The following is a 16137-nucleotide window of genomic DNA, read 5'->3' on the forward strand; positions in this document are numbered from 1 at the left end:
GCTGCTGCTGCTGCTGCTGCTGCTGCTGCTGCTGCTGCTGCTGCTGCTGCTGCTGCTGCTGCTTCGTTAAAAATGAACCTACTCTCCTGCTTTTTCAACAATGCAATGCAGCAAAATTAAACAGAAGCGAGTTAAAGTATGAGTCACGCAGTGGACTGAAATCAGTAGAGATAGAGGGAAGATAGATGTAATGATAAGTAGTTTGATATAAATATTTAGATAACATGAGGACCTTGAGGAATTCAAGGTAAGGATAAGCAGTATTGTCTTGGTGCTGGCAACTATAGTCGGAAAATCTTTTGTCCATAATACGCAAGTACTGAAAAATTCAAAATGACACGTATAGGAGTGTATACGTTCTTACTGGCGGTATACTGCGTCCAGCAGAATCAAGCTCTGTTTATCGTTAAAGCTGAGAATAGCAACAATACTGGTAAGGCAGTGACTGAAGCTGAGGCCTCGTCTGCCTTCCACCATCAGCTGAAGGAAACGCCAGCCCAGAGTGCCTGCAACCTAACGACGGAGCTGGTGGCGGAAATCAAGGGATATCAAGAAGACGTGAATAAAATAATCGATTATGTGGTGCACGGAGACTACAAGGGTCAGACCTACAAGATGCTGGCCGAGCTGGTTGATACCTTCGGTCCACGGATGGTAAGTCAGCAACGGGAAGAAAAATCATCCGTCCACTCATAGCCGGATTATAGTCTTTATACTTTTGGACACTCATAATAGTAGGCCCTAAAGATATATTACAAATATACATCTGCATTGTATACAGAGTGTAGATCACATAAGGACCGAATTAAGTATTATGACTATGATTTGAGGATATAAATATGATGCTCTGCCTACAATAGGGTTTCGTGGCCTTGGGCAATGGATAACCCAGGCCTGCTCCTTGTGGGCACACTGAAGTACTCCAAGGTTTGAAATCAATTTTGTACCTGATTTACCCATCACGCTCCCAGTCTAGTGACCATGGAATGAAAAATAGGCTAGTGTAGAGTGGAACATATTAGGAAAATGTCATGCTCACAAGGGACTGTCAATCATAAGAAGGTAAAAACGGAGGAACGAAACGTCTTCACAATAACATGCCATAACCCGCATTGTGTGTTATATTTATATCCTTGAAGTATTAGTTTTGAATTGGTCAGTCTCTCAACTTCTTGAATCAAGAACCCTTTACCATCATTTACCTAATGGTTGTTATCTGCTGCCGATCTATCCAGACTGGATCGGGACAACTGGAAGCTGCCATTGACTGGATCCTAAAGGTGTCAGAAACTGCAGGTCTGGAGAACACTCACACGGAAGATGTCGCTGTGCCTCACTGGGTCAGGTGAGGTCACGGGGATGACGTCTGTGTCAGGTGAGGCCACGGGGATGATATCTGGGTCAGGTGAAGTCACGGGAATGATTAGGTTAGGTAAGGTCACGGAGATTGTATCTGGTTCAGGTGATTTCACGTGGATGATGACTGGGTCAGGGTACTTAAGCTGCTAGACTGTTGTAGGTAAAAGACACTTGTACACTGATTCGGTCATTTATTGTGGAAGCGTTTCGCCACGAGTAGCTTCAGTCCTTATGTCCGAAAAAGCCACTAGTGGCGAAACGTTTCCATGATAAATGTCTTGATCAGTGCGTACATGCCTTACTCACAACTTGTCGGCATTGCCGTGCCAGTCGTGATTAATTGCAAGGTCCGATTCTGACAGCAACAGCTCATGCTGAACTTTTTTTTATTCTGGCGTGTCCAGGAACACGGAATCGGCCTGGATGACTCTCCCTCGCCTCCACAAGCTGAATGTGCTGGGTCTTGGGAGCTCGGTGGCCACCCCGCCCGAGGGCATCAAAGCGGAGGTCCTCGTCGTGAAGGACTTCGATGATTTGAAGACGCATGCAGACCAAGTGAGTGGGACCAACTAATGCGTGGTATGAGAGGGTGGAGGTGTGGCGCCCTTAACAATGTGACTGATGCGCAGTTGTGCATATGACATGCTTATGTGTTTATGAGTGTATGATGTGCTTATGAATTTGATGCATTTGTACAGTGTAAGTTGTATCGAGAAAATCAAATGGTATTTGAGCATTTATCATGTTTCTTTAGCTAAGTTGCCATCACTGGGAACGTAAGGAATTTAATCTGTAATTTTTTATAATATTCCTTCCTAGACTATTATCAAAATTACATTCCTGCGATTTGATAATGGTTGAGGAAGAACCGAAAAGTCGCCTAATTTCCATTTCTAATTCGCCAGATAGCTGTGAATCTCAGAGTGCTAAAACTTTCCTTTGACTATCAGGCGGCTGGCAAAATCGTGGTGTTCATCCCGGAGTGGGTGTCCTACGGGGTAACAGTTGCTTATAGAACAGATGGAGCTTCTAAAGCAGCCGAGGTTGGTGCCGTGGCTGCCCTCATACGTTCAACCACGCCTTTCTCCATCAACTCTCCCCACACGGGGCACCAGCAGTACACTGACCTCAACCACACTATTCCCACCGTCTGCATCGCCGTTGAAGATGCAGAAATGATGTTGAGGATGCAACAAAGAGGTGAGGTGAGAGTTTTTCAGTATTCTGGCGAATTTAACTTAATGAGACATGTGTATCGACGGTGGTGTGGTGGCTGCCACAACCTGGCCAGTACGACTGTATCAATGGACAATGTTTTTTTTTTATTTTAATTATGGTGACGTTGCTGGCACGTGTGATCATCAATATGAGCCATCACTATACTTCATCACTTCACGATTATTTCTTATTTCCACGTCTGGTTTATTGAAATTTATGGAATTTTAAATGAATTTCTCATCATCATATTAATGATTGAACACTTTACATTTTGAAATAGTTTGATAAGTACAGAACAGCACAGGAATAATAAAAGTGAATGACAAACGAAGCTTTTAAGAAATTTCCATCTGGTTAATCTACTATATTATTGGGGAAGACCTAAACTTGCAGGAGATACACAGGTTTAATCCAAGGAAAGCGAGGAGTAGCTCCCATTTCTTGGATCAAAAGTCCTTCAGAATAATTTGTTTTCAACACGTCGGCCGTCTCCCACCGAGGCAGGGTGACCCAAAAAAGAAACATTTTCACCATCATTCAAGCACACACACACACACACACACACACACACACACACACACACACACACACACACACACACACACACACACACACACACACACACATACACACATATACACACACACACAGTATATATACACAGACATATATATATATATATATATATATATATATATATATATATATATCTATATATATATATATATATATATATATATATATATATATATATATATATATATATATATATATATATATATATATATATATACACACACATGAAAGTATAGTAGTACCAACACTCTTATATGGGTGTGAAGCTTGGGTGGTAAATGCAGCAGCGAGGAGACGGTTGGAGGCAGTGGAGATGTCCTGTCTAAGGGCAATGTGTGGTGTAAATATTATGCAGAAAATTCGGAGTGTGGAAATTAGGAGAAGGTGTGGAGTTAATAAAAGTATTAGTCAGAGGGCAGAAGAGGGGTTGTTGAGGTGGTTTGGTCATTTAGAGAGAATGGATCAAAGTAGAATGACATGGAAAGTATATAAATCTATAGGGGAAGGAAGGCGGGGTAGGGGTCGTCCTCGAAAGGGTTGGAGAGAGGGGGTAAAGGAGGTTTTGTGGGCAAGGGGCTTGGACTTCCAGCAAGCGTGCGTGAGCGTGTTAGATAGGAGTGAATGGAGACGAATGGTACTTGGGACCTGACGATCTGTTGGAGTGTGAGCAGGGTAATATTTAGTGAAGGGATTCAGGGAAACCGGTTATTTTCATATAGTCGGACTTGAGTCCTGGAAATGGGAAGTACAATGCCTGCACTTTAAAGGAGGGGTTTGGGATATTGGCAGTTTGGAGGGATATGTTGTGTATCTTTATACGTATATGCTTCTAAACTGTTGTATTCTGAGCACCTCTGCAAAAGCAGTGATAATGTGTGAGTGAGGTGAAAGTGTTGAATGATGATGAAAGTATTTTCTTTTTGGGGATTTTCTTTCTTTTTTTGGGTCACCCTGCCTCGGTTTGAAACGGCCGACTTGTTGGAAAAAAAAAAAAAAAAAAAAAAAAAAAAAAAAAAAAAAAAAAAATATACACACACACAAGACCCTTTGTTATTAGCTTAATCAACCTAATGCTTACATGTAATAAGGAACTTAATGATGCAGTTAGACATTCACTTTATTCATGACCTAAGGCTGAAAGAAATCGCTATCACCATCTCTACTGTTAATAAATCAAATTAAGCAGTTAACTTTAATATAAAGTCAGCATCGCATTTCTGAGGTTATATATCTCATTGTGGTGTTCTGTGTCAGGTCAAAAGATGGAGGTACACCTGACAATGAGCGCCCAGACCTACCCAGACTTCATCTCCAGGAACACCATCACGGAGGTGCTGGGTCTCCAGTGGCCTGACGAGGTTGTAGTGGTGTCTGGGCACTTAGACTCCTGGGACGTGGGGCAGGGGGCCATGGACGACGGAGGTAGGCACCCCCAAACACTATTTACAATATGCAAACTCAGCTTCAACATAGGGACCATAGATGAAAGAAAAGGTGCCTCAAACACCATGTACAATATGTAAACAGAACCTCACTTCAAGGACCATTTGATGACGGAAGTAGGTGCCTATTAAGCAGGTTTATGCAACAAAAAATCCACAGAGGGATTACTCAACACTTTAAAGAATTTACTTAAAAAATTCAAATATATTTAAAAATTATTATACATTAAAAAAAAAAGGGGGAGCTACGGGCCAGGTATAGTCGATGACTATTCCAAAATTATGCCAGAATATTCTGGGTTACTTGTTAAATTTCATAACAGTTATCCCTGAGCTAAATACACAGGAACTTAGCTTTTCTTGCAGATTTTCAGGTGTTCCCGTAAATAGGTGGATTGGCTAGCAGGGTTTAAAGCCTATCCAATATACTGTTACCATTAATGCTGCACGTAACCTTTTCACTACCAGGCAGGAATACTTTAATCCCTAAAATAAGGGTTAAAGTAAACTCTCAGCATATATACGCTGAGAAAGATTCACCTGTCAGTGTATATACAACGTGACTTTTTTGAGTCTGAGAGTAACATGTCACCTTTGGACTGACGGGGACTGCTCATTCAACTACCGTTACACACACGTCCTTTTGGCAAGCTGCCAGAAGGACGAAAATTGCTTTCTTTGCTGAAAAGAAGGTCTGTGATGGAGGCACCTATTTACGTTATGGGAATGAGTTGACAGGTAACCCTGACCTAACAGTGCCCAACACACCATGAACCTTATGTCAACACAACCCGTCAGTCACGACACATAGGCTGGATTATTATCATTATATCCATGGGGAACGCTAAACTCGTAGGGGTCATGTAGCACTTGTGAATTGCGAGGTAATCAGGTTCAATTCAAGATAAGGGGATGAAAATATCTTCAGTTCCTTGGATCAAGAGCTCTTCACCAGTGAGTGTTGTGTGGTGTTGCAGGTGGAGTCACGATCTCCTGGAACGCCGGGGTGGTGTTGCAGCAGCTGGGTCTCAGACCAAGGAGGACCCTCAGGACCATCATCTGGACAGGCGAGGAGCAGGGTCTTTACGGTGGTCTGGTAGGTTGCTACCTTTTACTAGATGTACATGAATGGTATACAATACCGACAGGATGAAAATTAGGCACATGTACATCTGGGTATCTTTATTGTAGACGTTTCGCCATCCGGTGGCTTTATCAGTTTAAATTCAAGGATATAATTAGAAGACAATGGAACTATATACAAGAAATGAGATAATCAATCCCTCAGCTGAGGGACTTGACACTTTACTTGTCACTTTACGACAGTTCCAAATACTCACGGCTGGCTATTATATAGGCCTGCCATAACTACATTGAAGATTGAGACACTTATGCAGCATATGGGAATCTTTATTCAGGAAACGTTTCGCCACACAGTGGCTTCATCAGTCCAATACAAAGAGGAAGGCGTAAGGAGAGGAGGAGTATGAGGTAATCAGTCCCTCAGCCTGGAGTCGATGTGTTCAGTCCATCAATCTTGTAGAATGTACATTCTACAAGATTGATGGACTGAACACATCGACTCCAGGCTGAGGGACTGATTAAATACTCACGGCTGGCTATTATATAGGCCTGCCATAACTACATTCTTGCTGCTAGTTTCCCTCCACAAGCCTACCATAACCACACTCATGGGGGCCGGTACCAACTCACAAGCCTCTAATCATACGATAACTACACTCATGAGGCTGGTACTATCCCCCAGGTCTACCATAACCACACTCATGGGGCTAATACCATTCTCACAGGCCTACTACAACAATCACGTCAACGAGAGTGACAAGTTCCAGCTAATACTAGAGTCGGACGCCGGGACGTTCTCTCCGCTGGGCCTGGCCTTCAGCGGCAACCAGGAGGCCACCTGCATCATCCAGGAGGTGTTGAAGCTACTGCAACCCCTCAACGCTACACAGGTGAAGTAGTGCCTGGGGTAGCGGGTGATGAAGACTTCTATAGCTCTTCAACGCTATTCAGGTGAAGGAGGAGTCGAGGGAAGACTCATCGTCTCCCTACACTTGTTGATCCATGGGCGTTAGCAGACTGTTGTGGGTGGCATCCTGGGAAATAGTAGTTTGCCTTACATAGGACTAGATATTGATATGAGTCGAGGAAGTATAACAGATTTTACCTGGAGTATACCTAGAGAAGGTTTCGAGGGTCAACACCTCCGCGGCCCGGCCTGGGATCAGGCCTTATTTTGCTCACAATTACCACGTTCCTCCTAGGCTAATAGATTTAAAGCCTGTCGGCTACACTAGAGTCATTAAAGCTGCAAGTAATCTTTTTCAGCACTAGTCAAGAATATTTAAATCCTTAAAATATGGGTTACAGTAAACTCTCAGTATACAGTATATACACTGAAAGAAATATATTTCTCGGTATATACTGTATATCCTTTTCCACCTACTTAGACCTCTTGAACTCATACTGTAGATTTTTAATAAAAAAAAGGAGCCCAAATATGTAGAACTATCTTATCCATTATTATTATTATATTCGTGGAGAAGCGGTAAACTCTCAAGGGGTAACACAGTGTCTAGGAAATGAGAGGAAATCAGGTCTGACCTATTGACCTTTATATCTAGAAGCAGACTTGAAACTGAAGTATTACTTGAGATCAGTCATGCCTTGAGGTGCTCTCGTGTATGTTACAGGTAGTCAGTCCCATGGATGGAGGACCAGACATAGAAGAATGGCAGAAAGCTGGCGTCCCAACAGGTAAGAATAGTTTCGCAACAATCTTCCAGAGACCTGATATGCCATTAATGTGACTAGTCCCAACTTATGTAACTTTCCTCTGAGCTTTTCAGACAAATTGCATTTTGTCACATTTAGAAAACTCATCAGTGAGGTGCATAAACTGTTTATTTTTTTCATCTCAGGTAGTGTATAAATTTTCAAACGAAGTGTGAAGCAAATCTTTAGGCCTTAACACTTTTTCTAGGCTGCATCCTTTGATGTTTTGTGTATAGTTGGCATTGGTCCATCCAGGAAAAACAGGTGTTCTGTTATATATTTATGAGAAAGAGCTAAACCCATAAGTGCCATATAGGGTTTCAGGAACGAGAGGTAATCTGGACTGATTCGAAGGAGAGGGTAGCCCAAATTCACTGGAGCAAGAGCCACTTACAAGCATTAGTCCTCTCAAATATCTTGAGTTGTTGCCATCAAATGATGAAGTCTTTCGTTAGAGTTACTACTGCCGAGAACTTCTCGTGTTTGGTTGAAACTGATGGGAATTTGAGGTGACAGGACACTGTACCATGTGTTCCATCTTCATCAGCTTCACTGTACCGAGTGTTCCAGCTTCTTCAGATTCACTGTACAAGTTTTTTTTCCATCTTTGTCAGGTTCACTGTACACTGAGAGTTCCAGGTACTACTGGTTCCACCACTCTGACGGTGACACCCTCACTGTGGAAGACCCGGACGAGCTGGACCGCTGCCTTGCCGTCTGGACCTCTCTGGCCTACGTTGCTGCTAACATTACCCACAGGATTCCGCACTCGCCCGTAGCAGATAAATATAGTATTCAAGGGGAAGCGCTTAACCCTATGAGGAATGGGGGACCATCGCATAGTTTTCAGTTCACCTGAAGTCTATCACCTCACCGAGGTCCCACAGTTGCCCAACTGGAATTGATAATAAAGACCATGAACGTCCTGGTAGACAATAATTCAATTCCACTTTGGATAAAATGTTGAATAATAAACGTTTTCCCCCTCTTACAAATGTCTATGATTTACCAGTATTGTTGTGGCTTCATGTTACTTCAAGATATATAGCTATTTGAAGATTATTAAATTAAGCAGCCATAAGACAAGCGTCAGAAGCCTTTTTGAGAGAGATGAGTCAACTATTTTCATATTCTTTTAATTCTGGGGGGAAGATCCGCATTATTTTTCTATTTTTTAAATTAAATTTATACACATTAGCATAAAATAATATACATTACAAAGAGTGTAATGTATATCATATCAGTTTCATATACAAGAAACGGTAAAATAATTTTGATTACTCCCCTTCAGAATTCTGAATAATTCCCATTAATTTTAATGCATTCAACAGAGCTACTCTATTAAACAGGAAAAATCAGTCACCTCGTATTTACGGGAATAAAATTCTACCTGGAGAGGGTTTCGGGGGTCAACGCCCCCGCGGCCCGGTCTGAGACCAGGCCTCATAGTGGATCAGGGTCTGATCAACCAGGTTGTTACTGCTAGCCGCACGCAAGCTGACGTACGAACCACAGCCCGGTTGGTCAGGTACTGACTTTAGGTACCTGTCTAGTGCCTTCTTGAAGACAGCCAGGGGTCTATTGGTAATCCCCCTTATGTATGCTAGGAAGCAGTTGAACAATCTTGGGTGTTGTCTTTTATCGTACTTGTGGCGCCCCTGCTTTTCACTGGGGGGATGTTGCATCGTCTGCCGAGTCTTTTGCTTTCATATGGAGCGATATTCGTGTGCAAGTTTGGTACTAGTCCCTCTAGGATTTTCCAGGTGTATATAACCATGTATCTCTCCCGTCTGCGTTCTAGGAAGTACAGGTTGAGGAACTTCAAGCGTTCCCAGTAACTGAAGTGTTTTATCTCCGTTATGTGTGCCGTGAAAGGTTATCTGTACATTTTCTAGGTCAGCAATTTCACCTGCCTTGAAAGGTGCTGTTAGTGTGCAGCAATATTTCAGCCTAGAAAGAACAAACAACCTGAAGAGTGGCATCATGGGCTTGACATCCCTAATGATGAATAAATAGGGGATGCAATAAACACTGACAAAATACAACTTACAGTTAGTTATGAACTTCTATTAGAGGACCCTTAAACTCTTGAAGGACCCGTCCCCTTCAAAGCATAAATAACTCATTACGATTGTAATCAGATGTAAACATGTAAATAGGTCATTACCATTGTAACTTGGTCAGTTATCAAAACCTTGCGGCCCGGTTCCTGGATCCACTGTGTGCCTCTGTAATCTTTTAACTACTGCCCACAAGATAGTATCGGGTGCATAACCCAGATATTAAACAAATTCTTCAAAGACTTCTTCTGGCTGTCTGTGGCCAGCTCTACCCCTCTCCACTATGAAGAAATGACCCATATTTTACACCCACGTTCCATCTAAAAGATTTAGATTTTGCCACCGAAGTGGCTTTTTTTTTTTTTTTTTTTTTTATATTTTATTTAAAACATGACATTACAAAATATAATATGTAAAACTCATTTAAGTCGATAATTAACATAATCCTCCCTACATCTAATATTACACACCACACTTACAACTCCGTGTGGGTACACCCCCCCCCCTCCCTGCTCCCTCATCCTATCACTTAACCCAACCCTGTTGGAGCTACCCAACAGAATTACATGATATGAACAACACTGTTATATACACATCCCTCGAAATGGTACTTAATAATCGACTACAGACCATACAATGCATTGCACTGAACATATACCGACATATTACCCCCCCCCCCCTCCGTGGTTATCCAACCACCCCACTATTTACAACCTAACATACTATAAACAATGACGTTGCCTAATCGAAAGTCACACAGCAATGATTCAACGTTAATTTATGTAATTGTCCTAATGGTTCAGTTACATAACAATATGTATTACATAACAATGGTGATATAGAAAAGTCACAAAGACATACAAAATTACTACAAAACCATAAGAATAAACTTAGTCTCAAAATCCAACACATGTAAGCCTTTACACATTTAAACATGCAATTCCAGTGTTAAAACAATAACACAGCTTCAACTATGACATTCAAGCTCTATACAGCTTTATATGGACATTACATAGTACTATTGACAACAGTACAATACAACATAAAATATAACCATGACATAAGTAACACATAAAGACTGTGCCTAGCACGCACCTAACCACAAAAACCTATAACACCACTGTTGCCCAACTTTATTACACTATCTGACGTGCATTAACCTCTTTACTCTCAAAACAAAACTGAATTGCAGAACACCAGTGACGAACAATTATGCACAGACATTAATACAAACATATCACATCATATCTCTGGACACCGTGCATGATCACAGCATCAACACTATGCAGTGCAAGGCACCTAGAAAACAAGTTGGAGCAAATACGTGCAATTATTATAGCAAATCTCCAAATTACAATGTCATTACCGTAAATCAATATTACCACACACAATATGTATAATAAGTATAAAGTCCATTTACACAAAAACTGGCCAGCTCCACAGGTGCAAGCACCCGTGGTCCACATATTATTCACTCATGCATCACTCATCCAACACTCTCGCAAAACTTTTGTTATCCATTACCAGGGAGGCAACCCTGTTTTCACCCCTGACTTCCCTACCCCAGCAACACTTTCCAATCATACCCTCCCCTCCCTCGTATATTACAAGTCTAATAAAACCTGTAACGTAAGTTGCCTATATCCCTCTGAAAAATCCTTCACCCACCTCCTCCCATAAATTTCCTTATTTCTACATACCGTTTTATAGAACGTTAACGCTAACACCCTCCTCTTCACCTCAGTAACCTGTTTGCCCCGCAATCCCCACACTATATAGATATAATCTGCCATAATGTACCCCACAGCTCTGATTACACTTTCCTCCCAACCCCCCACGTCGAGACTTAATGCTCTCAATACAGAAATTCCTTTACCTCCTATCCTATTTATCACCCTATTTAACCACCCCTTGACACTCCTCAGTCCATCACAAAAATATACTACATGAAAAGCCGACTCCTCCCCACCACATATCCCACACTCCCCCCCCCCGTCAACGACTCGTCTATCCCGTAGAACCACACCCGACGGTAAAATGCCATGCAGAAAACGATACATTACATCCCGAACACGAGGTTGCAACCTCATCCTACTCAACCTATTCCATATACTTCCCCATGCATACATGGGGAAAATTCCCTCTACAGGCGCTACAACCCTCCCGGCTAACAATCTACACAACCTACCTATTTTAACCTTTGCTGGCTCTCGATCCCACGCCAGAGCCCTCAACACAGTTTCACACTCATGCAACTCAACTCCTGTATACATCCGTTGCAATCTGTTATGGATCCTGGCCAAACCCCCCCCACCCACACTTTCCCTCATCACCTCCCTTTTAATGAAGACACATTTGACCCTCCGCTTTAAGTCCAGCAATCCCAGCCCCCCCTTACTTACAGGTAACATTACCACATCCCTCTTAATCCAATCACAGCTCGAACCCCACAAGAATTTAAAAACCTTCCTAAGTATGTTCGTTATTGCCGGCCCAGTTAATGGGAACACGGCTGCCACGTGCCATACTTTGCTATACAGTAAGATATTAACAACAATGGCACGCTGCACAAGGGTCAAATGATAAGGTCGCAATGCACCCAAGCGTCCCTGAATCCTTTCTACCATCCTAAGCGAGTTTTCCATGCGTGCCACAGGTAGATCGTCTGCATAAATAAGACCGCAGATTTTTAACGAATGCACCTGCCTCCTCACAACTGCACTACCCCAATCAACCCTACCCGCCCAAGCTCCTAACCCCATGACCATGGATTTCTGAATTTACCCTCATACCAGTTGCCCCTGCGAACATTTGTACTACCCCGTCTAATGTGTCCATTGACATCCCCTCCCTGATCAGAACAGTTGTATCATCCACATACCCAATTAAAACTGGCCAAACCCTCGCAACCTCACACCCTGGTCCCTCTACGTGACACATACGCTGCTCCATCAATCTATAAAAGGGGTCCTGTACGCACGCAAACAATAATTGTGACATAGGACACCCCTGCCTAAGTCCCCTACCCATTACAATCTTCCCACCCAATCGACCATTAATCTGTACCCTCGCCATTGCACCTCCATACAACGCCTCAACCCAGCCCACTATTTCTTCCCCAAACCCCTGACCCCTGAGGATGGCTTTCAATGCTTTCCGATCCACTCTATCGTATGCCCCTTGCCAATCGAGCGCCACCAAACCTCCCTCCCTCCCCCCCCCCCTTTTGCCTCCACGAAATCCCTAAGTAACCCATGCCCCTCCACCATAGACCTCCCTGGCAAACCAAACTGAGTTTTTGATACTACCCGCCCTACCACACACTTGACCCGATTTCCCAAAATCTTTGCAAACAATTTATAATCTGCGCATAACAACGAGATCGCCCGGTAATCCCGAAGCGTATGCTGCCCCTTACCCTTCGGTACCAATACAACGACAGCCGTTGCCTGCTTCTCACCCAGCTCACCTCTCTCCTTCATGCAATTTAATAACCTAACCAGAAAATGCCTCAATAATTCCCAATGCTGCTGATAAAACTCTGCCGGGAGTCCATCAATTCCCGGTGCTTTGCCCTTTCGCATTCCACTTAAAGCCCTCCATATTTCCCCCTCAGTTATTTCCCCACCCAGTGCTTCCCTATCACTGTTACGCAACTGACATACCACACTCCCACACACCTGTTCTAAAACCCCATCCTCTACCCCTTCTCGTTGCCAGTACTTCTCATACCACTTGTCAGCAAACGCCCCCATTCCTTCCGTAGCTTGTATGACCTGCCCCTCCCTGTACCCTCCTATCGATTCATGAACCTCCAACCATGGAATAGTCATTGCCTGCTGTCTTTGTTTCTGCCTACGCAATACGCACGATGAAGGTCTATCGCCCCATAACACCTCTTCCACCCCCGCCTGTACCCTCACCGCTTGGAACCTCTCATCCTGTACCTCACGCAGCCTCCCTTTAATTGCCATAATTTCGTCCATTGGATAAGTACCCGCCACCGCCCCCCTCGCATAGCAACCCCGTAATCTATCCTCCAAATAGTTAGCAAGCCCATATTTTAAAGAATTGATACGTTTCCCTTCCTTTACGTAATAGTGCTTAATCCGTTCTTTAGCCACACCATCCCACCACATCACCACATCCTCTACCCCTTCTATCTCTGCACGTAACCCCTCCCACAGCGTTGCAAATCCCTCTATCCCCTCCTCATCACCTAACACACTTGTATTTAATTTCCAATATCCCCTAGATATACCTGCTAGTGACTCCCACGCCACCTCTGCTACTACCGCCCGATGATCCGAATAAGCTACTTCTATTGTACGGAAAAATGTCAACCCAACCCCTTGAGATATATACAGCCTATCCAACCTAGCAGCGTAACCCCGTCTTACAAAAGTGTGCTCTACCTCCCACGCCCCTCCTCCAACCGCATCCCGCAACTGAATATCCCTCAAAAGATCGCGCAAGGCCGCCGACACGTGCCCCGCCCCTTTTGGTTCCACGTCAGCCCTCCTAATAACGCAGTTCCAGTCGCCACCAACGACGGCCACTGCAGGTAAACCACGTAAGAAGAAAACTAGTTCTTCACATACAAAATCCCTTTTTACCCTCACATCATTTTCCGCTGGTGCATACACACATACAAAAGATACCCGCTGTCCCATCCACCACCCATCCACGCGCAATACTCTTCCCCCTCCCCCCCCCTCACTTCTTAGCAACACAAACGGGCTTGCCTCCCTGATCAATATACCCACACCACCTTTCAGACGTGCAGATGGCAGAGTCATGACCTGAAACCCCTCCACCTCGAGCACTCTTCCCTCCTTGAAATTGTGTTCTTGCAGGAACACTACATCCACCCTGTATTTATACAGAAACATTCGAAACCATTCCTTCTTCACACTATTACACAGTCCATTTACGTTCACAGTCATACACCTAAGGCCTCTTTATAGTTTCCAACCCTTCCTCCTCTCTTCATTCATCCCAGGGCCTCCTGCCCCAGAGCCAGCACAAGGCTTCACACCATCAACCCCTCCCCCTTTTTTGCGATGCCTCTTATCGTGACTGCTTCGACGTTGCTCTTCCTTCCTCCCAGACCTCTGCGCCGGCGTCAGGACATCATCTGAGTCTGACGCCGCCGCTCTCTTCCTCGTGATGCCCTCTACATCCATGTTATCTTCTGAGGTTCCCTCACGATGAACCTCAACCTCCACCACGCCCCGTTCCACAGCACACGGCGACAACTCTCTCTTACTAGTTGGCCCGTCAACCCTGCTATGTTTTTTATCCTTACATTCCTCTACAGGCACCGCCGTGTCTCTCACCAGCTCAGGAACAACATCCTCTGCAGGCGGTGTCAATGTCCTTAACACCTCCTGAAGCTCTTCCTCTAGAGCCTGCACCTCCTCCTGCACTTGCACTTCTGTACTTGTCCTTTGTGTAGTAACAGATCCTTTTACATCACAGCTTACCTCACACATGCCATTCTCCTCTTTGGAATCCTCCACCTCTTCACTCCACAAGCACCCAGGCCCTTGCTTGCGCACTGGGCTCTCAACAGCTATCACGCTGGTAACTGGTGCTTCACCAGTTTGCGCTGGCGCCCTCCTCAGCTTCACGCACTCTGCCGCCATATGGTCGTACGCCCCACATATTCTGCACGTACGTCTCTGTCCGGCATACGATACCATAACTTGCGTCCTGAAGTCCTCCAACACGACGTAAGACGGTATGGGATGTCTCAGAGTCATCTTCAGGGAAAAGGTACCCTCCGGACGTCCCATGTAAGCACCTGCCGTCCACTTGCCCTTTTGTGCCAGATGTACGGTTCCATATGTCTCAAAAACACTCCTTATGTCAGCCTCATCTGCCTCAAATGGGACATTACGTATCTTAACCCACGTAAAGTGGCGAGATACGTCGATCAAACGCACCTTCACAGCTGGAGTAGCGTCAAGACTCACGTCTTGGAACCTCGTCACCAAAGACTCATACACGGACGTGGAATTCAGTTTGACGAAGATTCTATAAGCCCCATTCAGGGCTACACCATACACCTCATCGTCCTGGATTCCATAGGTCTCCCTAATGATTGTCGGGAGTAAGACTTGCACTGAAGAGGGTGAAATCGCCCCACGAAGCAGCTCAATACCAATGGTATTTACGCGCCTCCTCACACTCAGCGCCATGTTGATACAAGGTAGCTCGCCTGAACAGCAGAGGGGTGCAGCGCACAACCTCACTCGACCGTGGTCAGGCAGCGAATGCACCGAAGTGGCTAGTTTATTGTGCACCCCATATCCATCCTGTGGAGGGTAGCGCGAGAGCATATGGATACACAAAAGGCCTAGGAACTAGGCCCCAAAGGATTAACAGGAATACATATGGATTTATATCTACATATCTATAGTTCACTTATCTGTTACAAGCAAATTTAGGAAATTTGCTTAGTATATCTAGTATCTTATTTTCATTAATAAGATATCTTGACATGTCACATAGGTTATTATACTGTCTGTCTCTGTATTCCTCAATAAATGGACAATTTATGGCATAGTGCTCAATAGAGTGACCATATGACTGATCACATAATTTACATTTAGTTTGATCATCATCTGTGTGTCTCCCAAACTGCCAGAAGTACTTGTAACCAAGCCTAAGCCTGCCCACTA

At 44.1% G+C, this 16137-nt stretch overlaps 1 protein-coding gene across 2 annotated transcripts; it reads left to right on the forward strand.

Annotated features, from left to right (window-relative positions):
• The first annotated feature begins 231 nt into the window (after positions 1-231).
• On the forward strand, positions 232-8386 carry LOC128687925 (carboxypeptidase Q). Of its 2 annotated transcripts, XM_053775540.2 has the most exons (9): positions 232-654; positions 1236-1345; positions 1764-1914; positions 2310-2559; positions 4408-4575; positions 5573-5691; positions 6404-6568; positions 7310-7373; positions 8006-8386. In XM_053775540.2, the coding sequence occupies exons 1-9, from the start codon at positions 334-336 to the stop codon at positions 8248-8250; spliced, it is 1593 nt and encodes a 530-aa protein (XP_053631515.2). In that variant the 5' UTR covers positions 232-333; the 3' UTR covers positions 8251-8386. The 2 variants fall into 2 exon arrangements, with proteins under 2 accessions (XP_053631515.2, XP_053631517.2); XM_053775542.2 differs by lacking the exon at positions 7310-7373.
• Positions 8387-16137: the final 7751 nt, after the last annotated feature.

This window comes from Cherax quadricarinatus, chromosome 10, assembly GCF_038502225.1.
Source record: "Cherax quadricarinatus isolate ZL_2023a chromosome 10, ASM3850222v1, whole genome shotgun sequence".
In the NCBI taxonomy this organism is placed as follows: Eukaryota; Metazoa; Arthropoda; class Malacostraca; order Decapoda; family Parastacidae; genus Cherax; species Cherax quadricarinatus.